At 41.4% G+C, this 26669-nt stretch overlaps 1 protein-coding gene across 6 annotated transcripts in view; it reads left to right on the plus strand.

Moving 5' to 3' along the window:
* The window catches only part of KLHL32 (kelch like family member 32), a 196768-nt gene that overhangs the window by 70083 nt on the left and 100016 nt on the right, over nucleotides 1-26669 (plus strand). For all 6 annotated transcript variants that reach the window (XM_045188615.3, XM_024551742.4, XM_045188614.3 and 3 more), the window contains one exon: nucleotides 16270-16377. In XM_045188615.3, the coding sequence (XP_045044550.1) occupies nucleotides 16270-16377 (108 nt within the window). The remainder of the gene's footprint in view (nucleotides 1-16269; nucleotides 16378-26669) is intronic.

The raw sequence follows: 26669 nt of genomic DNA on the forward strand, positions 1-26669 counted from the left end.
TCAGAGACAGACGTCAAAGCTAATTCCTACTGGAGGCTTCTGAATTCCCAGCGTTCTCATCCAACGTTTAGGTCAACAGAGGGAATACTGTCAGTGGGAGAGCGTCTGGGCTGTTTACTTGTAGGTACAGGTTTACTGGTTGCATTCCATTCTGGAGAGGGGCTGACGGAATAGATAATGCCCACACAAAACAGAAGGCTGAGAGGCAGGCAGGGATGAGGTGAACAAGAGCATGGAATAGAGGGAAGTGCACTGTGCATGCAGAGGGGACAGGGGTTTCTATTCTTGAAGTAGTGATAGACAAACCAAATAATTCGGAAAGGTAGAGAAACAAGAATGTAGTGGAGATAGCCAGCTAATAATCACCTAAAGTTTATATTCTCCTTCTGGAGTTGTTGCTTGGAAGTGTCTACTCATCCAGGAACTTCATTTCCCAACAGACATTACATTTAGGTGGGGCCATGTGACTAGTCCTTGCTAAGACAGTATGAAGAGAAGGTATGAATTCCTTGCAGGACAAAGTGGTTAGGAACAGATGTAGCTGCCCCACAGTCTCTTTAGCCATCAATAGGCCAAATGGAGAGGACTCAGGGGAGAGCAGAGCCCGAAGATGAAAGGAGCCTGAGCCCTGAATGACCATGGGGCTGAGGCGCAACTAGAAATACACACACTGGGCTATGTTATTGAGTTAGTGAAGCCATGGGAATTTGTTTTTTTTTTCTGTTATAAAACTATCAAATATTATAATATCACATTGCTTTAATTCATGCAGAATCATTAACAGACTCAACAAACTGGTGAAACTATGACTGTGGAAAATGGTAATTGATGCAATCAGAAAGGAATTTTACAGTATGTCTAATTAATACTGAATAAAGCAAACTTTTGTATTGCTACATATATTCAAGGTAAAAAAGAAATGATAAAAAGCATGAAAAATAATAGCATGACACAGGATGGGAGAAATTAGACCAATACTTTAGTAATCATAACAGATGTGAACTGCTCAAAGTCATACACTGAAAGGTACAAACCCAGATTGATTAAAACTCTAAACCTAAGTGTGTTTTGTTTATAAGAAACATATCTCAGAAAAAATCTATTAGACATGATCAAAGTATGTGTAATGATATTTGCATGACACAAATTGAATTCAAGATGAACAGAATTAGAAAGGACAAAAAGTGGTTCTCTATGCTGACCAAAGTACCAATCTGTTCAGAAGGTAACAGTCGTGAACCTTCATCTAGTAATAAAGCTTCAAAATATATTAGGAAAAAGAGTAGGATCACAGGGAAAAGTCAGCAAACCTTCAATCATAGTGGAAGATTTTTAACTCTCTTCTCTCTGAAACTGACAAACCATACAGATTTAAAGAAATAATAAAAAGGTGAAGGATCTGGACAGCACACGTTCTCAATACACGTGAACTAGTTGTAAGCCCTGTAGTTAAAAATAGGTCATTCTGACCACATAATAAGTAGGCCTCATGGACCTCATTAAAACCAGAAATTATTCACAAAGTAGATAGTCTTACTTCTCATACACTGGCAATTTGTTTTGAAAAGTACATTTAATAATTCATGAGTTATAGGGAAAAAATCAATATCAGAATTCCAAAATATTTAAAACGGAATATCAATTAAAGCATTGTTCCTAAGATGGATTTGAAGAAAGACACTTGTAAGTTTCCTTGCAGTTTGGGTTTCTGGAGAGGAAGACCTGAAGACGGAGTGTAGTGTGAAGAGCCCTGGGAGTCAGCACCCACAGAGGGAGGCGAAGAAAGCAGGACTTAAAAGGAGAAGTCCATCTTCCATGTCAGACCAACAACCAGCTGGCTCAGCAGGGAACTCCAGAGCTGTAATGCCCTTCATTGTTGGGCCCAGGTGGCCAGACATGATATTGTTGCATCTATTAGTCATTGGATGTGGGCCAGCCTAAGAAGGGGGCGTGACTTTGCACAAGGCCGTGAGCAGCTGAGGCAGCCCCTGAAAAGGCTGGCAGCTGAAGTCTGCCTGCAGCTGGGACCACAAGTTCTTCCTTAAAGAGGGATCTCAATGGCGTATCACAGTGTCCTCTCTAAGCCTTGGTGCATTTATGTAAAAACAGGAAAGGTCCAGAATAATGCGCAATGCTTTTAACACCAAGAGCTGGAGTTATAAAATAAACCCTAATAAAGTCCCTGGAATGAAATAGGATGAAAGCAAGTATTTGTAAACTAACAAATAAAATTTTCTTAATGTCAAATGTTTTCAAGCTATTTTTTGAAATATGAATTATTTAGATAGACTGGCAAAATGTATTCAAGAATTATAAAAAAGGAAGAGGCAATAAATATATAGAAATGATAATTTTGGTAGTATAAAAATGAAAAAGGTGACATTTAGAGAAGAATGTAAAAATGGCAATCAGAGATACCATAAACTTTGTACCAATGAACTTCGAAACCTTGGTGAGTAAGTTTCTAGGAAAATATGAATTACCAAAGTTGGGGGGAGGGAGGTGGGTTCGGCGGGGGTGGGGTGGAGGGATGGGGAGAAAATGCAGACAACTGTAATTGAATAACAAAATTTTTTATAGAAATTACCAAAGTTGGTGCAAAGGGAAAGATAAAATAGAAGAAATTGGGTCAAAGAATAATCAAAAGAACCACATACCTCTTTAGAAAGGCAAGGGGCCAGCTATTTTTGCTAGTACTACCAACTCTTAACAGCTATTTCCCATGTAATGTAAACCTGCTCTAAGTCTAGAAGAAAATGGAAAGCCACACCGTCATTGTATAAGGCTAGCATAATTCTGTTACAAAAACACAAAGGCAGCAAAATAAATGAGAACCAAATCTCACTTAGGAGCATAGACAGAAAAAATTATAAATAAAATATAGCCAAATAATTAATTTCCAGTTCCCTTTATTTCAACTCATCAGCATCTCAATTACTTCCTGTTCCTTGAAACACTTTCTTCACTTGGCTTTTGTGTTTCCCAGGTTTTCCTCCTATTCCTTGGCTGTTACTTCTCAATACTCTTTTCTGGTTTTCTCTCATCTCCCCAGCTTCTTAAAATAGGAGTGGCCTGAACTCAGTCCTTGCCCTTCACTGTTTCTACACCAGCTTTCCTGATAATCTCGTATTTCTAATGGCTTTACACATATGTATGTGTGCGTAGTGGAAAAACAATGTATTAGTCAGGATTTTCCATAGAAACAGAACCTATGGAATTTTTTTATATATATATATATATATTTATATAAGTATACACTTATTATATAAGTCTATATAATAGATATATATATACTTATATAAATATATATGTATAAAGAGGTTCATTATAAGGAATGGACTCATGCAGTTATGGAGGCTGACAAGTCCCAAATCTACACATTCAGCAAACTGGAGACCCAGGAGAGCCAATGATGTAGTTTCAGTCTGAAAACAATAGGCTCTGTGCCAGGGAAGAGCCAATGTTTCAGTTTGGGTCCAAAGGCAGGAAAAAGCCAGTGTGCCAGTTTGAACAGTCAGGCAGAGACTCTCTCTTATTCAGGCTTTTGTTCTATTCAGACCTTCAACTGATTGTATGGGGCCCACCCAATTAGGGAGGTACAATCTCCTTTATTCAGTATGTTGATTCAAATGTTAATCTCATGAAAAAACACTTCGCATATACATATGGAATAATGTTTGATCAATGTCTGGGTACCCAGGACCCAGTCAAGTTGACAAAATTAATCATCACAGATGATAACTTCCAAATTTATATACATCTTCAGCCTGGGCCCTCCCCTGAAATCCAGAATTGTATATCCAAAGGCCTGCTTATTACCTCTACTTGCCCGTTTAAGAGGAATCACAAATATAATATGTCCAAATGAAATTCCCAATTTCCTCCCATATACCTGTTTGTTGCACTTTTCAGTTAACAGCAACTCTGTAACTAATGTAGGCCCCCAAACACTGCGTAATCTTTGACATCAAAACTGCCAGCAAGTCCCATGGCTCTATTTTCAAAATATATCCAGACTCCAACCACTTCTGGTACTACCACCCTGATGCAAGCTATTATCATCTTTTGCCTGGAGTTTTGCAATATTCTCCTTCCTACTTTATCTTCCTACTTCAGTCCTCGATCCCTTGGAGTCTGTTTCAATACTGCAGCTCCAGTGATCTTATCAAAAGCAAAATCAGATGATAATATGACCTTGACTGAACAACCACTGATGACTACAACGTTCACTTGGAGTAAAACCCAATGTCTTATTCAGTCTCCATGATTCCACCTTATCAGGCCCTCCTCCCCTCCTCCGCAGTCACCCCGGCCTCCGCGCTGTTGCCTGGACGTGCCTTCGTGCTTCTACCGCAGAACCTCTGCACAGCTGCTTCCTCTGCCCTCATCCCTCTTTGCCTTGAGAGCTTCCTGATTTGCTCAAATCCCACTTTCTCATAGAGCAAGACTTTAATTTCTTTGACAATAACCTAATTTTAAAAGAAGGCTCTACTTAGGTATGGCATAACTAAAAAAATAGTAAAGACAAAAAGCTATTGATTTCTTTTAAACTTTTGGAGTCATAGGCCCAGTCAGGCAGAGCTCGCTCCCCTCTGGGCTGTGGGTCCTATTTACACAGCAGTGACACGAACGTCTGGGCCTACAGATAGAGCTGTGAACACAAAGCTGTCAGATTTACCTGTATCCCAGGTGAGTTTTATTGAAACTAAATGTTTTTTCTCTTTGCCCATGCAGATCTCTCTGTGCAATGATCCATGCTGTAGGGTTAGGGACCAAAGGATGGCTCAGAGACACTGGGGCGCACTGTTTTCTTCCCACATGTGACAACTGATGCTGATGCTGAGAGGGAGTTCAAAACCAGGACAGTAGTGATTGTACCAACTCCCCAACGCAGAACTTAGGTTCTTAGTGGATATGTACTGTTGGAAAGATTTAAGTACTGAATCCAAAAGACTTGTGACCTAGCAGACATTTTGCTGTTTTCTTGGATCCAGCTGGCCTAGTGTTACATGGACAAATCCCATGGACAGTGTCACCTGAAGCCACTAGGGAATTAGTAGGCAGGGGAAACTGGGCACCTGGCTACATAGGTTTTGGAGTCCTTGACTAATTAGTTGGGGACTTAATGTGGTAGAGTATGGTCTCTTCCCCTCAACTTGTAACACGGGAAGTACCAGAATCTGATTTAGAAGAGGAATCTAAAATGCTGCAATACATTTTTCTTTTCTTAAGGCAATTTTGACTAAAAAACAAAACAAAACAAAACCCTACAAACAAATATAGTTCCAAGAAACTGGAAATTGACAAAAATTACCCATAGTTTAAAATGGGCTCAGTTTCTCACCTACGTCATAATCCACTGTTGTCTGTGAGTAGATACTGGCATTCTATACAACTTACATCTGATGATCAGCTATTTAGTTAGTATCTACCAAGAAGAGGCCTCATGAAATAGCTTTTAAATTTAGCCAGAAAAAAGAAAATAGCACCATTTTCAAGGCCAATGATGGCCTTGACATTCTGCAAAGCAAATTAAGCAGTCGGTCTGACATTTCATAGGCAGTCTGTTACGGAGCCTCGCACCCGGTGGACGTTCGATAAGCATTAATTGCCTGGCTGACGATGAACAGCTACACATCTGCCTGTTACAGAAACTGAAGTGGTGGAATAAACAGAAGGTTGATTGGAGATGTTCTTTGGGACAGGACCTTGTGAGCACCAAAAGGTGTATGGATTTTGTTTTTTTAAAATCAGGCTTTATCATTTCCTGTTAAGTGAACACAATCATTAAAAATAGAATTCCCTTTGTCAATTTAAGGTGAAGTACCAGTTAATAGTGGTAGTGGCCAAATGTTTTTTCCGTTTTAAATGGAAAGCTGAGAGCCTCTAAAGAATCAATGTCACATTCCCTTTGTAAAGCATTTGCATCGATGCCGGAGAAATTATTAACATTTCAGATCAGATGACTCTTATTTTCATTAGTGTGCTGATAAGGCTGTGTGTTCGCTGTGGTCAGTGGAGAATGGTGAAGTCTGAGCTGCATCTTATTCTCTCATTTAAACTGATTCACTTTCACTGAATATAAATACTACAAAGCTAGAAAAATATTTATAATGTAATAATAGCAGTTGACTTTTTATCATTTACTCTATGCAGTCATTGTGCTAAGCTCTTTCTATGTGTTTGGTTCAAGTGTGTGTTGAAAGATTATTTCACATTTTCTGCCACATCTCTTTTATGCCTTTGAAATTATAACTTTTACACTGTTGTATTTAAAATCACAATTTTACTCATGCTTATTTAATTGCAGTGACAAAGTCAACCTTAGCTTCCTCTGAAAGAACAAGAACACATATTTGAAGAATAATAAAGCTGATGAAAAATTTCAACCTTTAGAAATGGATCATTGAGCAAGGACAGATGTTTTATAAAAGAGGGCAAGACAGCTGGTCATGTGAATCTGAAGAATTGGTGTGTGGACTTCCTGGGGTCTATAGATATGCCCTGTTTCTGTTTAGAATTCTCACAAAAACTGATTCAGAATGAATTGTCCACACTGTGGGATGATCCAGCTGCTGGTTGAATCAGTTGCTTTTAATTAGCCCATCTGATGTTGATTGGATTTGGGGTTTGCATGCTTGGATTCCTGAAAGACTGAATTACCAGCATTCCTCTCATTTAGACACTTGTGATTCTAAGGCGGAGAGAGGTTTTCCTGTCAAGTCATTCTTATCACTTTAAAAATTTTGTGTATATACTCATATGCATTTTCATGGGATTAAAAGAACTTCTTCTAGTTACTTTTGAAAGGTATTTGAACTCTTGTGGATTATTCTTCAACACGTTTCCCCCTCATTTTGTATAACGTGGAGACTTTTCATGTAGTCTGCGTGGACAAATGTTTTTGCAAAAGGAGTAACATAAGGGACAGACCGAACGCTTCATATTGAACTGGCCTGTTTTGCCTCGGATCAGGAAGGTTCCAGCGCAGTGGTTGCTTGGTAACTAATGGAGTCAAGGAACAGTGTGTCAGCTGGGGCGCTCGCCTGCTCTGTGTGTGTGCCTGATGACGGAGGGCGGCTCCAGCCTGTGTTGCCGGACTCGCGGCTGTTAAAACAAAGTGATGAATGAAAGGCAAAATTGCAGAGAGGGTCCACAGCCTCACTGGGAGCCTGTATTTATAGTCTTACACACCTTATTTTATGTTACTGTGTTGAAGAAAAAGATATTAAGAGAGGACATTAAAAATAAAGAGGAACTATTGAAATTTGGGGTTAAAATGTTAAGAGCAATTGTTAACTTACATTGGTTTTTTAATTGAATTTATTGGGGTGACACTGGTTAACAAAATTCCATATGTTTTAGGTATACAATTCTATAGTAGAGTAGAATGATAACTGATAATTGAGGTGATTTTGCACCATTATCTACAACATTGGTCCAGATAGTTCTTTGTAGAAGAGTGGTGACAGATTTTATGTGGCCGTGCCATGAATTCTGGAATAGACATGGCCTGTCCCAGTGCTTGTACTTGCGCATGCTTTGTGATGCAGGGCTGGCCCATCTGTCATTTTACCATGACAGACATAGTGACTGGATCCTGACCGCTCTCACTTGAGCCTGAAAGTGGCCTCCCTGCTCTCAGCAGGGCTCTGGGCAGCCACTGCCAACATCAGATTGGGCAGGAAGACACTGCCTTGTCATTCTTTGGGGCAAACTGAAATCCCTTAAGAGCTTCCACTTTCTGACTCCCAAAGGAATGGGTCTGAGGGATGTGTGTGAATAGCAGCTCTGAGGTGGCCACACAAAATTCCTCTTCAGGAAAATGTCAGAAGGAGATGGACCAGGGCATGTCACCTGAAGTAATTGGGAAAAGGGAGGTGGTGCGATGGGTTTGCCTGAAGGCTCCTGCCACTGACACCATCTAAGAACACAGGATGATTTACTCCCTCAAAGGCCTCACTCTTGAAACCACGGGACTTCCCTTAATTCCCTTTTATTTCTGAAGCAGGAACCACCCTCTCATCCTCCTGAACTGGGGGATCAGTCTTCCCTTTTTGGGACTTGGAATCAGGTCTTCTCCTGGACTACAGGATTTCTAGCGTATGCATTAAGCACTAACGTGTTATGACTGAGAGAATTTGGAGTAGGTGCTCTTTCCAACAGGAGACTTGAGAGCTGTTACCACATCTGGGAAAGGCTGTTGGACAGAAAACACAGTGAGTTTATTGACCTGCTAGGGCCAAGGGTAGAAGGTTATCAGGAGGGTGATTATAATTCCATATTCTGAAGATATTACCAATTCTTTGCATTCTCGTGTGAAATAGTGGGTATCTCATCACTTCAGATAGTCAGATACACAAGGTGTGCTGCAAGGGGTGGAGGACCGACTACAGCCGAGCCTCCGTGTCAGTGTGCATGTGCAGCACCTGGAGCTCTTGCTGAACCCTGCCTTCCCGTCTGGTAGGCATGAGGTGGACCTGAGACTCTGCATTTCTAACAAAGTACCTGGGCGATGCCTGTGCTGCTGGCCTAGGGACCACACCTTGAGTAGTGAGGGGTCAATGATCTTCAAAGTACCTCTCAGTTTTATAATTCCATTTACAGAAAAGAAACTAGAATTTTAGTCATGATACTTAAAAGACACCCACTCACCTTTGATGAGTCACATAAGGGCCTCTTCTGTCTCTTACAAAATTCCCTCTGAATGCCGATCGGATTTTAACCAACACAGAATCCCTCACTCTGCCCCCTCAGTTGCTCCAACTCTTCTTTTTCTCTTCAGACTTTTAAGCCTTTTTCATATTACTGTCCTCTAAAATTGTTCTTTCTTTGTAGCTGTTCCCCCTCATTTATGCAGGCTCTGCATCCCAGCTGCTCAGTTGCTCCTGTGTGCAGGCCCCAAGTCTGAGGACAGCTGTCAAAGCACGGGGAGCCCAGGTTTGGCCTTAGCACAGCCTTTGGTTTTGAAAGACAGACTAACAGGCCTCTACTCAGGAAAGATTCATTCAGTACTGGCTTATCAAATATATTCAGTTAGGAAGAGTAAAAAGCCATCCTTACATACCTGAAAGATATTTAAAGATAAAAGAATGGACTTCTATACATGGTGGGCAGTAAAGTGTTGAAATCCCATACCCAAGGGATGTAACCGTAGACTGGAGGTAGCAGGAGCCCCAGAGGAGTGAGCAGAAGCCAAGGGGTCTGAGAGGCTGGCCCGAGGCTAAAGCCAAATGTGTGTGCCGTTTTCCAGAGTGCGGAAAAGTAACAGGATAAACACCATTCCTGTGTGACCTGACTCCATGATGGACAGCAGATCCTGGCCTTCACACTTACTATATCCTTAGCTAAGAAACAAACAAACTTGATTTGTGCCTTTTCCCATTCCGTTCTCCCTCAGAAGACCCCTGTAGCTGACACATGGCTGCATTCAGGAGGAAGAAGACGCCAAAGAGAAACAGGAAAACCATAATCATGCTGGTTTTGGAGGGCTCATTATCACCATGTAGTTAATTTAAGAAGCAACCATGCCAAGAGCAAAGCTGTGAAATACAACTAGATTTTTTTGAATAAACAAGCTACATGTTTGAAGATGTTGGGAAAACCAATGTGTTCACAGTTTGTAGTGTATAACATGTTTTTTCTTTTCATGGTTAAGGTGAGGGGAAACTGGTATTTTTAGCAATATTAATTTTTGCTGCCTAATTATACTTATACTAATATAATTTTACTGTTTTTGTCCTGATACATTATTCTCTGAGAGAATTACTGTGCTGTTTGAGGAAGAATCAAAACAGCTCTAAAATATCTAAGGGAGAAAAAACTCTCCAATCAAACCTCCCCACTCTTTCAGGCCATTAAACTCCCCAAATGGATTGGATTGCTTTTACATTTGGTAGATAAAGAAAGTAAATAGTCCAGTTCAGCTGTGGTCAGGACCCTTCTCTCCTTAATGCCAGGGAAATGGGCTATTGTGGTTAATGAAACAGTCTCATTAACTGGGATTTACTATCCATTCTATAGGTGAGGTATAACTAAAACGCAATAAAGGATCATCACCCTTAACGTTAGCTCAGATCTCTGGATTGCCTCCTGGCCATTGTAAACACCGCTAATTGTATTAACACTGGGCGTATAAAAGAGGTAGAGGGTCAGGCCAGATCTGCTGCAGTCCTTGTGAGTTGCTTTTCTCAATAGCTGGCTGAAACATGCTTGTTTACTTTTATTTAACTCTCTCATAGAAGGTACGGGTTGAATGTGCCCCAAACAATGCAGTTGTTTTACCTGTAAAGTCAATTGAATTCCTTGTAAACTGGGAATTCACGGGACATCTTGTCCATGTCTAGTGTTAACTCCAAAGCTACACATAGTTTATTAAAAAGACCACATTTCACCAACTTTAGGTGCTTACAAAGTCTCATCGGCTGTCATGCTACTTATGTTTGAAGACACAGACTTTTCATTGGTCAGTTTTGTGGCACAACATACCGACCTAAAATTGGTTGTAGCTCATCTTGTGAGAACAAGTGTGACCCAAGGGAACTTAACTCATGTGCTGTGATGTTAGGGCTCAATTTGTGTCATTTCTGTGTGATATATAGGGGAAATGACACACTATAAATCCATAACTCTCCCTGAGAAGGCACTTAAAGTGGATTGCATTCTCACAAACCAGGTTTTCAATTAGAAAGATTTGTGGAGGTGGCAGCATATTGTCAGCTGAAAGGGAGCTGTGATGAAATTGTGAATCTCAGCCTGGCCCAGGCTCTCCCAGCGACAGTGCGGAGGGAACCAAGGAAGAGCCTGGGCAGTGCTTTCAGATTTGCAAGCAGAGCCTTACCCAGTGATTTGGCAGGATGTAGCTTCATAGAGGACATTACCATATGTTCTTAATTTTTTCCAGATGTCTAGCTTTGAATTTATTTGTTTTTAGCTTATGGTAGATACTCTTTCTCTTTGACTTTTGCTATATTTTATATCCCAGGATCTAAAACATCTTACATCGTGAAAATTCTTTGTTATGCCACGTGAATTATTTTTGTTTACAGCAGTGTAGAATAGCTGGATATCATCCACAGCTGAATTTTTGAAGAGCTCGTTCACTTATTCATCTATTCATTCCCCTGTATTTGTTGCATGCATGCCGTGCTAGGGGCCAGGATCTCCACAGTGGATAGAGAAGTCATGGAACTCACTTTCACAAATCTTAGTTTACCTTTTTAAGATAATTGATGCTAAAAGATAGCATTTTTGATCTCATCACCTGTTTTGCTACCAAAGAGGCTTTGTCCTTCCCCATGGGCTCTGGCAGGTCTCCAGACATTGTTTTGCAAGCTCGGGCAGCCTAGGCTGCTGTGCTTCATCCCATTATATGGCCAGGTTCTTTCTGACTTTGGTGGTATCCCAGTTGAGCCTTTTCCCAATTGAGGTGCCTTGTAGGTTTGTTAAACCCAAAACATTGACCTTGATTTAATAGTTACCCAAAACATTGACCTTGATTTAATAGTTACGTTTTATTTATTTTTTGATAATATTTTTTATTTATTTTTAATATTTCTTTGATTGTCCTATTACAGTTGCCCCATTTTCCCCCCTTCATTCCACTCCATCCTGCACACCCCCTCCTGCCCACATTCCCCCGCTATAGTTCATGTCCATGGGTCATACATATAAGTTCTTTGGCTTCTACATTTCCTATACTATTCTCACCCTCCCCCTGTCTATTTTCTACCTACCATTTATGCTACTTATTCTCTGTACCTTTCCCCCCTCTCTCCCCCTTCCACTCCCCTGTTAATAACCCTCCATGTGATCTCCATTTCTGTGGTTCTGTTCCTGTTCTAGTTGTTAGCCTAGTTTGCTCTTGTTTTTGTTTTAGGTGTGGTTGTTAATAACTATGAGTTAGCTGTCATTTTTACTGTTCATATTTTTGATCTTATTTTTATTAGATAAATCCCTTTAACATTTCATATAATGAGGGCTTGGTGATGATGAACTCCTTTAACTTGACCTTATCTGAGAAGCACTTTATCTGCCCTTCCATTCTAAATGATAGCTTTGCTGGATACAGTAATCTTGGATGTAGGTCCTTGCCTTTCATGACTTGGAATACTTCTTTCCAGTCCCTTCTTGCCTGTAAGGTCTCTTCAAGAAATCAGCTGACAGTCTTATGGGAAGTCCTTTGTAGGTAACTGTGTCCTTTTCTCTTGCTGCTTCTAAGATTCTCTCCTTCTGTTTCATCTTAGGTAATGTAATGATGATGTGCCTTGGTGTGTTCCTCCTTGGGTCCAGCTTCTTTGGGACTCTCTGAGCTTCTTGGACTTCCCGGAAGTCTATTTCCTTTGCCAGACTGGGGAAGTTGTCTTTCATTATTTGTTCAAATAAATTTTCATTTTTTTGTTCTTCCTCTTCTCCTTCTGGCACCCCTATAATTCGGATGTTGGAACGTTTCAAGATGTCCTAGAGGTTCCTAAGCCTCTCCTCATTTTTCCGAATTCTTGTTTCTTCATTCTTTTCTGGTTGGATGTTTCTTTCTTCCTTCTGGTCCAAACCGCTGATTTGAGTTCCAGTTTCCTTCGCATCACTATTGGTTCCCTGTACATCTTCCTTTGTTTCTCTTAGGGAAGTTAATAGTTATCTTTTAATAGTTATTTTTAATTAACCAATTTTCTAATTTTTAAAAATGGTGTGCTAAATTTGTAACATTAAATTTCTAAAACTATATGCTATGATATGAGAACAGAAGTTTTGTGTTTATAGCTGTGGTCTTACGATGAGGTCGGTCCTTAAAGTAGGGTGTAGGAGTGTGTGGCGAAAGTGGAGTCCTGCAGCCAGTCATGGGAATTTGAGTGGGATTGTGATTAGGAAAGCATGTGAAAGGATTTGGGCAAAGGGGAGGGCAGGAGAGGGGGCTGTTTCTTAACCCTCAGTCCAAATGGGATCAAAAGGAGACATGGGAGTGTAGAGTAGGACAATCAGTGTGTATTAGAATAACAGTTCCTATTTATTAAGCATCTACTGCGTGCCAAGTATGGTGCTTGGCCTTAAGCATAATTGTATCTAATTGTCAAGATAATTCTGTGATGTTGGTATTATCGCATTTTACAGATAAGGGGCCTGAGGCTTAGAGAAGTTAACAAATTAACCAGGGTCACATGTTCCAGGTAAATTGCCCACATGACCAGTAGGTTATAGAACCAGGATTTGACTCAGATGTATTGTCCAGCACAGTCCTGAACATTAAAAAATAATGTTTTCAAAAGGCAGTTGTCAGAAATACTCGGGTAACACATATCCATTGTAATGATCCAAATAATACTGTGTAAGTGGAGTAAAATTCATAGTCTCTTCCTTCTGTCTGCAGTCGTATTCCATAATATTGCCACAGTGGCCAATATGGTGTTCCTTTATTGCTTATGTAAATGTGGACAAATATATAGGTACATTATTTAAGGGATCGTGTTCTCGATCCAGCTCTCCCCAGCCAGGCTTCAAGTTCAGTAGCTCACAGCCGTCTGGTTGAGGATGCTTGTTCCATGCCAATTGCCCTGGCTGATTTTGAAAGACACCTAAGAAAGCAGATTTTAAAAACTCCCTTGGCAGCTTGTTCTGTTATTTAACTTTTGCTCTCTGGAACTTTTTTCCATTTCATTAACCTAGATAAGTCTTCTGCAGTCTGAGTCCTTTCGGTCTTGCTCTGGACATGGGGTCGATGGAGAGCAGCTGGCCACCCTGTCAGGTGCAATTTCAACTTGGAGGATGTTGAAAACAACTGAAATTTCTTTCATGTGCTTTTAAAAGTAGCTATCCAAGCCTAGAAGCAAATTAGACACATTGACAGATTTTTTATTGTGACCTGTGCTATTTAATTTTGAAATTTCATATCTTCTACAAATGCATAAGCAGAATCCATTTAACATTAAAGTAAATTTCCTATTTGCATTTTTTATGTATAGCCACACTTGATTCCCCCTTCCTCAAAAAAAAAAACCCAGAAACTGGTGCTTCTAATGTAGCAATCCTTTTAACCAGAAAATATATAAAAGAAACTGTATTCAATTTTGTAATCACAAAGTATAGATTTCACCAGAGCTTGCCTATTATCAGGCCATGTTCTGAATACTACATATGTACTATCATATAATCTTTAAACAAGTTCATTAGCCCCATATTTTTCAAATAAGAAAACTGAGTCACAGGTTATGTGTCTGCCCTACTCACTCACCAGTGATTAAACCCAGAGTTGTTTGGTTACAAGTTTGCCCTTAACCACTGTGCTTCATCAAACCAAGGATTATGTGACTTCAAGTCCAGTGTTCTTAACCTACCACATAGCACCCTAACTGCTGGTGATAGCAGTGGGAAGCCAGGTCCACTCCCTCACTGACCAGGCAGCCAAACTTGCCTATTGACCATTTGCTTTCAACAGATTCTAAAGGATAGATTAAATTTTAGAGGTTAGATTTGTTCATTTATGATAAAGTAGATTTGTGAGCGTTAAATATAGTCTTAACTTAAAATGTATAGAATTATGAGGATCAAAAATATCAAAACAAAAGATTGCTAAAAGATGCATATTATTAATACATTGGCAAAACAAAATATAACATTTTTAAAGTTAAAGTATTTAGGGTGAACTGAACTGTTACCACATAGAGCAATGAGGCAGGTGTGCTGCTGTTGTTGCTTTTCCTTTTTTTGTTTTACTTTTGTGAAGTTACCCAAACTGCAGAATCTGAAGGGACAGTCCCCTACGACTTCTCTCATTCTGACAAAAACTGCAAGTCTGAGGGTCTTCCTAAAACTGCTCTCATGTTCTTTAATTTTCTAGACAGACTTACAAAACTCACTAAAAGCTTTTATATTCTTGGATTTGCCCTATACAGAGAAAAGATGCAGATCAGAACCAGCCCAGGCAAGAGACACATACAGCAGAGTGCAGACAGGGACCGAACACGGAGCTCCTGGCTGTCTTGCTGCTGTGGAGGCATGGTGTCCCCCGCTGCGGCCGTGCTGTGTGACAGGGTGCACAGAGGACTGCCAGCCAGGGAAGCCTGCCCACACTTCCCATGTCCAGAGTTCTTACGGGCGCTCAATCACAAACTGCCTGTGTGTGACCTTTTGTCACCAGCCACTCCTGGAGCTCAAGTTAATACCTGCAGTCTCCAGTTCCTCTGGAGGTCGGCCTGACGTGGTGTGGCCCAAAGCTCCCCCGTCAGTCATGTTCCTAGACTGTCGGTGGTCACAGTCCGCAGATCCCCAGACAGACGGACACTCCTGCCAGGCAGGGTAGTCCAAGAGCCTGGAGATCAGCTCCCAGAAGCCCAGGGCAAAGGCCAGACCTCTCTTTGGGTTAGGTTGGTCCTTCACGACACAGACATACACAGGCTAAATAGTGCATTTCATCGTCAGTAACACAACATTGACTCTTCTCTTTATACCTGTTCAGTCAGACTGGTTAAAGGCTTTTGTGGGGTGTTGGCACAAACCCATGCATTTGTTTAATTTGGCAAGGTTTTACTTTTTTACTTTTCAAGTTTCCATTTGATATATTAATCATTCGGCGGAAGAACTGCTTTTCAGTACATTGGCCACTTGGAGAATTGGTTTGGAGGCAAATTGATCTTCACTGAACTAATTAGACTATAGTTCTCAGAATCAAAAGAGCATCAGAGTCACCTGGATGGCCCATTGCAACGTAGGCTGCTGGGCCCCATCCTGAGTTTTTGTCAGTCTGGGGCGCCAGCCCCAAGAAGCTACAACAACTTCCTGGGCTACATACCGATGTTGCCAGTCCAGGACCCACATTTTGAGAACCACTGGAATACAGTGTGTGGTATATGGCAGGAGGGAGGGGTGAGATCTGTCACTGAGGTGGCACAGAATAAAAGAAGGAAAGTTGGGAGACAAGGGTGCTACTTTCCATGGCCTGTTGACAAGAACGTTTGGGAGTGCTACACATTTCATGATAGCAGGGAGAGCCCAGGGTGGAGACAATGAGTTCAGTGAGTCAACACGATCGCCCCGAGGACAGCTGTGGGATTAAAGGGGACTCTGCATGTGAGGTGTTCAGTGCTGACGGCGTATACCTGGTGAGACAGCAAACTGACTTGCAGTGGCATGTGTGAATGATGCTCTGTCAGAGCATTTCAAAACCCAGAATCAATATTTAAATCGTAAAACTTCTTCCCTAGTCTCTCTAGGACTTTGTCTGGGTCCCTCGCTTCTGAAGTCCCATAACTCTGCCTTCTCCTTTCTTTCCCTCCGCAGGCAATGTTCAGTCTTTGTATGGTGGAAAGTGGCGCCGACGAGGTGAATTTACACGGCGTCACAAGCCTTGGCTTAAAGCAGGCTCTGGAGTTTGCATACACAGGACAGGTATGGTTCAGAACGTCAGCCAGAGGCTGACCATTTTAACTGTATCTAATCAGAAGACATTCCCCTTGAGGTGTGAGATTTAGTTATTTTTCTTGTGATTCATTTAGATGCTTTAAAAACTTTTACATCTTTAATTTTATAACTAAAATATGGAAAGGTAAATAAAGCAGTATGATTTTAAGTAAGACCCAGGGAACATGGAATTTTAATCTTAGCTCAGTGACTTGCTGGTGTAATTTTAAAATATCCTAAAGAAGTATTAAATGAGAGTTTGCAAGATAACTTGAATTCTCATTGTTATCACTGAAGTTCAGTGACTCAGTCATGGTTTATTGGCTTAAAAACAAGACTAAAAAAAAGTAAAGCCCCAAAGTCTACGCCTGTAGCATCTTGGCACCCTGTCTTCCACACGTATCTCAGTGAAGCTCTTAGGTAATAGATTAGACCGGGGTGGTTGGAAGGCCAAAACTGCTCATTATTAAAATTGTAGGACTTACAGACCTCTCCAGAGAACCTCAGTTTCTCCCTCTCACTTTAATGAAAGAGCAATAGTGACAACTAATGGAATACAAGGGCCACGCATTGCACAGTTATCAGAGGAAATCAAAGCAAAACTGCTTAAACACAATATAAGTTCAGATCTGAAGCTTCATGGTTCTTAACTAGTTTTATGTTAGTGAAACAATGATTAGAACACACAAGACTTTTCCTTTATAAATTATTTTTAATTGAGATATAATTAACATATCACATTGTATTAGATTTAGGTTTACAACATAATGATTTGATCCATGTAAATATTACAAAGTGACTATTACAATAAGTTTAGTTAACATCCATCACCACATATAGTTATAATTTTTTTCTTGTGACGAGGACTTCTAATTCTGCTCTCTTAGACCTTTCAAACACAAGATGTGGTGGTGTTAACTGTAGTCTGTGTGCTGTACGTTACGTCCCCAGGACTTATTCATCTTATAACTGGAAGTGTGTACCTTTGGTCCACTTCACCCATTCCGCTCCCCTCCCTCCATTTTTATTTCAGAACTATGCCACTGAATCAGTGCAGACATAGACTGGATGTTTATCCGCTTTCACAAAGTTTGTTGTTTAATTCCAGCTTATGTTCCGTGTCTTGTATGCCAAACTCAGGGCTTCTCCTCCTGACGGGCCCACAACCCGCCGGGGGAAAGAGTTGTGTGTAGAAGCACATATCCTCACTGTGATGGGCGGTGCAGCAGGAACCGAACACGAGATGCAGTGGGGACAAAAGAGGGGGCGTGGGCTGTGGGGGCCGCCAGTGCAGACCATCCCAGAGAAGGTGGTATTTGCTGAAGAAAGATTGGAGTTCACTCTTCTACTAAATTTCCTTCGGTGGAGGCTTATTAAAGTGTATGACATTGTTCATCTCCTCTTCTAGAGCTAGTAGGGTTGAGACATGTCTCGTAGACTAGTTGAGGCAACTCTGGCAGCTAAAATGAAAATAGTAGGTAGAAAGGAAACAACAAACAAACAAACATTCATCAAGTAGCAAGTGCAAGGGGGAGTAGAAAGAAGACGTCACAAGTTCAGCGTCAGCCCAGCCGGCCTTCATGCCTCAGGGAATGAGGGAGCCCTTACGTTCACAGAGTTGCTGAATCATATTGCTGGTGAAGTGAGAAAACAGCGTGGTTTATGTGGTTTGGTTTACAGATGTACAGAAAGATTCCAGCTCTGAATTGTGTCTGGTGTATCTTTCTCTCTTCACACCTGAATCAGTCACACCTGCATTTGCCCATCTCTAAAGCACCAGCCATCACCCATGGCTCACACTTCACTAGCGCATAAACGGGGACAGAATGGTAAATATTGGTTTTTTGATAAAGCCACCCAAGAAACTGGTTTCTGCACTGAGCTTCGTTAAAAGTGTTTTAAGCTCAGAGGCTATAGACTACAGGGCATGTTAAAATGTTAGTAAAGAAAGGGGCACAGGAATTGCTGTGAAGGCCAAGGCAAACCACTCAGGTACATATAAGTGGCTGTCTCACTGTTTGCCTTGATGCTTTGTGGCTTCTTGCACAACATATATAAACTTGGCCTGTAGCACAAAGGTCTGTGAAACGTGAGCTGAAAATAGCACAAGGGGAGCTGACTTCCTGAAGGGTGAGAAAACTGCCTGGGAAGAGGGAAGAAGTTTGCAGTAGGGCAGCCGTATCCCATTGCCCAGGAGTCGTATGCTCATATTCTACTCTTAGGAGGAAAAATAAGTCCAAGTGAGAAAAAAATATATTTAGGTATCTGGTACAAGTGCTTAAAAAAATAAAAAAGCAAGTCCTAGGGCCAGCCCAGGAGTTGCATTTATTCCGCCCAGTGACTCATTCTTGACATGTGTTTCCACGGAGGGGAGAAAAACCTGCCACACTGAGGAACAACTGAGCCTTCAGGTCGTGGGCTGAGGGGACAGGCAGGGCTGACCTTTCCCAGAGCACCTTCTGCCAGAGCTGGGGGACTGCCCTAAGCACTTCGTGTGCTGTTTGACCTAATCTGCTTGACAGCTCCGAGGAATGCAGTGGTCCCTCCATAAAGACGACAAGCCAGGAAGGTACTAAGATCATGCTTCCAGTGTCTATTGGCCCGCTGAGTCAAATCCAGTCCTCTGAATTCAAAACCAGTGCTTTCCTAATGTCCTACGTCATTAAGAAAATGTTAAGTCAGATTGGGTTATACTTTGGTGAAGGAGGTGGGGAAGTGTTCGGACACAAAGAGTGAACTCTTTTGGTGGTTCTCTCCCCTGGGCGCCTTTCCGACACTCAGTCCACAAGGGCTCTGGTTGCTGCGCTTATACTTGATATATGATGATTCTTTGCTGCAGAGTGGAAGTTACAATAGTGTCTCTTGGACAACACCTATGGCAGTTTTGTTTCTTAAATGCCAAAATGACTTTATATAGAATCTGTTTTCCCTTTGAGACATGGACACAGATGATAGCAGAAACTGACATCGTAGTATAATTAGGAAATGCAAAAAGCTGCTTTCTCTTCCTATGACATTGAAATTAATATTAAGCAAAGAGTTTGCAATGTGCAAGTGTGAATAAATTCAGTTTTTCAATTTCTGAATTGTTATTTACCATTGTGAACATTATACACTAGACTTAAAAATCTGGGATAACATTGAATTTATCTACCTGTAGCTCTTTCTACCATCAGCTGATTATACCTTTAGTCAGTTGTAGTGAGCATAGTATAAAATGTAAGTATTTTAAGTCTGGAAATTATTGCTGTCTTGGGAGAGAAGTTGGAAGTATAGAGTGGGTGTGATGAGTGAATGTCGTCAGGTGTGAAAAGATGTGTGCGTGTTCCTCCTATACACTGCTCTAAAGCCTCACTTCTTAAAGTTGGTCACAGATTTCATCCAGGAAGTTTTAAAGAAAAAACAGACTTCCTCTAATGCTGATACATTCTCTTAAAATGCGTGCAATTTTTTTTAAACCAAGGAGCCTACACAGGACTGAGCAAGCACACGCTCTGCCTTCACACTGATTAGAGACGTGCCCTTGCTGTGGGCGCACCTTGCTCGGGACACAGCTTGAGCAGAGCCCAGGATGCACCGCAGTCCCGTGGTGTCCTTGCAGGGACAAACACAGCAGAACCGCCATGGTTGGTTGACTCTCCCCTGGGAGAGGTCAGCCACCCAGGAGCAAGCAGGTGTTGCTAAGAAAGCCCAGCCAGACTGCGAGAAGTTACACCAAGACGCTTTTCCCCAGAGAAGAGCGCTGCTCTGAACGTGGAAGGACTTCCAGCCCCCAGGGTCTTGGAACAAACCTCTAGGAGTTTGAGTTACTGGACCAAACTTGGAAGCCAGTAGGACTGAGAACCACAATGAAGTTCACTCTTTAGCACTCTGGCTATGATGATGGCAAGAAGGATAAACTACATGCCAAGCACTGTGCTAAGTACCTTCTATATTAAACCTAGTTAGCTTCCTCTTACCTTCCAGAGAAGTATCCTCCTGTTCTGTCCCTTATAGCCTGTGGAGAGATTCCCAAAACCCAGTAAAGAGAGACACTATGTACCAAATGGTAATGACATTTGTAGTTCTCTTTAAAATTTCCCACATCCCGGGACTGCTAACTTTGTCAGCCATGGCCAGCTGTGTCATCTATGGCATCTCAAGAAAGATGATTCCTTGGTATCTCAGTTTACCTGCTTTTCTTTTCGTTATCCAAGTACTCCAGCCCTTGGCATCTCCACGTCATGGAAGAACCCATCTCTGTGGGGACCCCCATCCTAATGATCTTTCCCTGATCCGGAGAATGCTTTAGGGCCACCGTCACAGGGACGTTGTGTGTAACCATTGCTATTACTGTTCTGAGGCCTTTGGAAATCTAAACAAGCACAATACTCAGTGAAAACAACCTTTTTTCCAGCTATAATTGTGGTCATGTAAAAATACTCATGAAATCCAAAACTAAAGGAAACCGTCCCTAAATTTTCATGGTCTTTCAGAGTAAAGCTTTTCATGCTGATTCTCATTTGATTCCCTAATATGTTCACGTGGTATTTTTTCTCTCTCCCTGATGAGGCACAGACTGTAGCATTACATTTCGATGATCACTGACGCTGCATTCTCCAGGGAATACTTTTCTCTGGAGACCTGAGCATCAAGCAGAGTGACGGGAGTCTTAATTAGAACTGCCTTCCCGTGGACCATCCCTTCAGGGGTGGATGTGTCACTTTGCATGGAAAAAGTCCCTATCAGCTTGACTTAAAAACATAACCTGCTTGAAATAAATGATTGACATGGAACATATCTGAGAGGAATTTTTGTTAAATGCTTTCCTTGGGAGCAGTGTTTAGAGTCTGTGAATATGTTAGCTGCTGAGGCCTTTCTTCACCTGGCAGAACCCGCAGAAGCCTGGCAGAAGGCCTCGGGGCACCTGCTCCACGCCCCGGGCTCTAGAGGGAATGGGTTAAAATCTACATTTGAAGGAAGAATATTGAGAACTGTGCAGAAAGTGATCTTTCTCCTCGCCTTAATTCTCAGCAGAGATGTGCCACAGCCCGTAGCTGGACTGTTGACGCGGAAAACTTGAGAAGAGTGAAGTGAAGGGAGGAAGTTTGAATTCCATCAGTGACTTTTTGCTTTCTTGGATCTTTTGAAACTCTCCATTATTTGCCTTTGGAGAGATTTTCTTTTTTCAGTGGATTTTTTTAAACAAACAAGCAAGCAGATGTGTCTGCTTACTGTTTGGGGGTGACGATGTTACACGTTCCCAGGCGTGGTTTCATAGAACATGTTGGCCAACTTGATAGACAAGAACCATACACTAAGTGGAATTTTCGTGGCTCCCAAGATGTCAAGTATAACAAGCCTATGGCATGGTTTGGTGGTCAGAAGTGGAAAGGACAGATTGGGGACCTAGTTGTTTATAGTGAAAAAATGAGAAGTGAGATTTTAGAAGCCCCGGTGCAGACTAACCCCTCAGAAGCCCACTTTTCTCCAAGGAGGACCCAGCACCAACATCACTGGTCCCAAAGCCTGTGGTTCCTCATGGGGAACAGTTGATCCAGACGAAGTGAGGTCACGTGGGAGGGCTCCTACCCGTAGAGCAGGATCAGTTCTGACTGACCTCCACTGACCGTCTCTACTTCCTGCCAACCGAAGCTCCCTTGTTAAGTCTGCGGTGCCGTGTAGCCGCAGTGTCCTCAGGGGGTAGTTCACGCCGCAGGAATGAGACAGCTATTTACTGAGCCACTGTTGGACTAGAACTTTTTTTAAAAAAATTTTATTGTTATTCAATTACAGTTGTGTGCCTTTTCTCCCCGTCCCTCCACCCCACCCCAGCTGAACCTACCTCTCTCCCCCACCTCCACCCTCCCCCTTGATTTTGTCCATGTGTCCTTTATAGTAGTTCCTGTAAACCCCTCTCCTCACTGTCCCCTCCCCACATAATCAACAGAAGAAAAAAGGAAACAAAATATAACCAGAGACATTGAAGTTAGGAACAATCTAACAATAGTCAGGGGGGACTAGAACTTTTTAAACCTTCCTTAGAATAGAATTCTTGAGCCCTCTGCTGGAAGCATGTAGTATTCGTATGAAGTTGTGGTAGTATATGGGAGTTTTACAGTTCTAATTAAAAGACTTTTAAAAAGCAAACCAACTTATAGCAAAAACATATGGTTTTTGTGGTCAGTTTCAAGATAAAAAACATAACTGGCCAAACAATTTTTGAGATTTATATTTCAAATAGATATTCACTTGAGTAAAATAATGATGTAACATTTGAATGAATGACTGATTCCAATGCACCAAATGCCCTCATTTGTGAATGTTTTATTTCCTTTGGGTACTTCACAAAAACCAGCCATTTATAATTTACTCTCAAACTGACACCAATTAATTCATCAAGTACTCAATGAGCATCTGCTATGAAGTTAGGGATGTATTGAAGAAAACATGCACAGGGAATGTTTTCTCAGTGATTGGAGTTACACCATGGCCATTATTGGAAGCGGATTACCAGGGGCCTGAAGTATTTGTGTATGGAGCGTAATGAAGTACCTCATTATGCTCCATACACATAATGAAGGATGCTCAATGCTCCAAAAGTTACACTAGTTCAGATAAGACATTGAGCCTTAGTACTTCGTAGAGTACTACAGGAGAAATAGAAGGTTAATTTGCATTTTACCTTGCAGGGAACAAAAATAGCCATTTGGTTTATGGTAATGGAATAGACACCATTCCTGAAAAACTGATCATAGCCATGCATCCTTATGTGTATGTCAGGGTGGAAACAGTTTGGCACAGCCCAGAGAGTATAGCAGTGGTTTTAGGGAGAAACAAGCTTGTTTCCAGCCTGTGGTGACTTTGGAAAAGGATTGGGTGACTCCCACAGTAAGTATCTGCTCTGCTGATTGTTTCTGGAAAAAGTTACTATTTTCACTTCAAATTCATTATTCTAAATCTCAGACTGACGCCCTTTCTTTCCAGCAATGCTAATTCGTTTCCTTAGTGAATTTGCTTCCTCCTCTCCCTGATAAATGTGTCATTTCTTCTCCTCTCTTCTCAGACCCTACCCTCCACCTATTACCCTACCTCCAGTACACATTCCACAAGTAAAACTCACCTTCCATTGAGAAAATAGATGTAGACAGGAAGATCAGCGTTCACTGCGAAATCCCCACACTGCCCTGTTTCTGTGCACTTTCTTTCCATTCCCTTCTCTTATGCTGGAAAAAGTGAAGCGCTGGATCCCACTCCCTCTTACCTGTCAGTCCTATAATCCTTGGTTCTATCTCTTCTAGCATCAGTTTTTCCTTCTCTACTGGAACATTCCTACCAGCATTAAATATACTCTACTGCTTATCTTTCTAACTCCCTTTCTTGTTCTTTTATTCCCCCTCAGCTACCATTTCTTTCTCTGCTTCCCTTTACAGCAGATTTTAGGAAAAGAGTTGCATAAATATGTTCATTATGTATTTTTCCACTTGCCAGGTCTGGAGACTTCCATCTTCAGCATTCCAGTGAAACTAGTTCTTGATTGTTACAGATGCTGCCAACTCAATTAAATAGTGTCATTGTGACCTCTCAGCTTCATTCGGCACAGCCAGCCTGCCTCTCCACACTCTGTGGGCTCACTTCTGTGCCTCCCAGCTCCCTTCCCCATCATTCTTTCCCAAGGGTCTTTTCTTGCTTTGTCCCCCTTCTGTAGACTCTGAACTCCTCATGTGTCAGGATCCTCCTGTTTAGTCTAACCAGCTTCCTCGGGAATGTCATCCAGACCCATGTTATTTGGTACCGTCTTATGCTATTGGCCCCCACCCCCCATCTCCACTCCAGACCATGGGTCAGCAGACGTTTTCTGTGAAGGGCCAGATGGTAGACAATTTAGGCTTTTAGGCCACAGAAAGAAAGCTCTGTCATAACTACTCAATTCTGCTGTTGTAGCATGAAAACATCCAGAGACAAATACGTGAGGTGAAGGAGTATGGCTTTATTCCAATGAAACTTTATTTATAGGTACGAAAATTTGAATTTCACTTTTTCACATGTCACAACATATTTATCTTTTGGGGTTTTCCTAAGTACTTTAAAAAGCAAAAGCCATACTTGGACATTTGCACCTAAAAATGAATTACTTAGGAATAAATCTAACAATTTAGGAACAGGATCTACATGAGGAAAATTATTAAACTCTGATAGAAGAAATGAAGAACTAAATAAAAGGAGAAATAGTTCATATTCATGGGTAGAAAGACTCACTGTTGTTGAGTTCTTCCCCAGTCAGTCATTGCAATCCTAGTCATAATCCCAGTGTGTTATTTTGTGGGTATCAGCAAACTGACTCTCAAGTTTATACAGAGAGGCAAGACCTAGAATGGTCAAAACAATGTTGAAAGAAAACAAAGTCAAAGGACTTGTAATTCCTGTGTTCAAGACAGTGTGGTATTACTGAAGCAGTAGAATAGAGAGCTCAGAAATAGACCCACATAAGTTTTGTCAACTGACCTTTGGTAAAGGGACAAAGTCTGTACAGTGGAGCAAAGACAGGCTTTTCAACAAATGGTGCTGGAACAACTGGACCTCATGCAAAAAGAAAAAAAAGAATCTAGACATGGACCTTACATTCTTCACACACAAATCTCAAAATGGGTCACAGACCCATGTTGAAATGCAAAACTGCAAAACTCCTATACGATGACACAGGAGAGAATCTGGCTGACCTTGAGTATGGTGATGACTTTTTAGATACAATACCAGAGGCATGACCTATGAAAGAAATAAATGATAAGCTGGACTTCAATTATTCAAAATTAAACACTGCTCTCCTAAATTCAGTGCCAATAAAATGAGAACACAAACCAGAGGCTGGGAGAAAATATTTGCAAAAGACATCTTATAAAACTAGACATACTTTTATCGTACAGTCTAGCAATCACACTCCTTGGCACTTTCCAAAAGGAGCTGCCAACTTAATGTCCACACAAGAACCTGCGCGTGAATGTTTGTAATAGCTTTATTCATAATTGCCAAAATATGTCCTTTAGTGGTGAATTGATAAACGGTGGTACATTTAGACAATGAAATATTATGTAGCACTAAAAATAAATGAGCTATCAAGCTATGACAAGACATAAAGGAAACTTAAATACATACTACTAAATAAAAGAAGCTCATCTGAAAAGTCTACATGGGATTCCAAGTATATGACATTCTGGAAAAGGCGAAACTAGGGAGATCTAGTTTCCTTAAAAAGGTCAGTGGTTGTCAGACGCTGAGGGGAGGAACAGGGGGACAGGACAGAGTCCAAACGACTTGCAGGGTGGTGACAATAGTCTGTATGGTGATCTAGTGGTGAGCACCTGCCGTTTCATGTTTTCCCAAGCCCAGCGTCAGAGGTGGGCCCTAACGTGAGCTATAGACTTTGGGTGCTGATAACGTGTCACTGTAGGTTCACCGATTGGAACAAATGTACCCTCTGATGGGGGATGTAGATAATGGGGGGAGCAGCACATGGGATTCTATGTACTTTCTGCTCAAGTTGTTGTGAACTTCAAAGTGCTCTAACAAGTCAAGTCTACTAATAAAAATACTACCTTTTTAAAAATGCAGGTAAAACAATTTTCTTAAACTATCCTCAGCTCATAGGCCATACAAAGACATCTGGTGGGAAAATTTGATCTGGGGCTTACAATTTGCCAACTGGACTCATGTGTGTCAGTCTACCTGGTATCTCTATTTGGACGGCCAAAAGGCATCACGAACTTAACATACTCCCAAATGGAAGTCTTGCTCTTTCCCGTGAGCCTGTTTCCTCCTTTGTTTTATTTTTGTCAGTTGGTGGCTCCGCAGTCTAGCTGCTTGACCAAAACCTAGACTCTGAGTACCAGGCGACAAGGACACTTGCGGTCGTCTGCACAATGCTAGGAAGGCTCCTGGAATGCACGACAGGCACTCAGAGAAGATTGGCTTTCAGTGAATGGGTGGCTTTCTCTGCCTTCGGCTTCTTCATTTGCCACATGGGGGTATATTTACCTTGCAGGAGTGAAGCGTAGGGAAGGGTGTTGAGAAGGAGAGATAACATATGAAGTGACTGCACACGTACCTGGCATGTAGCAGGCAGTGTGTAAACACTAGAAATAGGGCTCATTATTTGTGAAGTAGATGTGTTTTTTCACAGAATTAACAACAACAATAATAATAGCATCTACATTTTTTTTGCCCTGTAAAACGTGCCAGATATTTTTCTAAGAATTTGCCTGGTTATCTTGCTTCATCCTCATTGAGACCCTGGAAAGTAGATG

The sequence above is a fragment of the Desmodus rotundus genome, chromosome 11 (genome assembly GCF_022682495.2).
Source record: "Desmodus rotundus isolate HL8 chromosome 11, HLdesRot8A.1, whole genome shotgun sequence".
In the NCBI taxonomy this organism is placed as follows: Eukaryota; Metazoa; Chordata; class Mammalia; order Chiroptera; family Phyllostomidae; genus Desmodus; species Desmodus rotundus.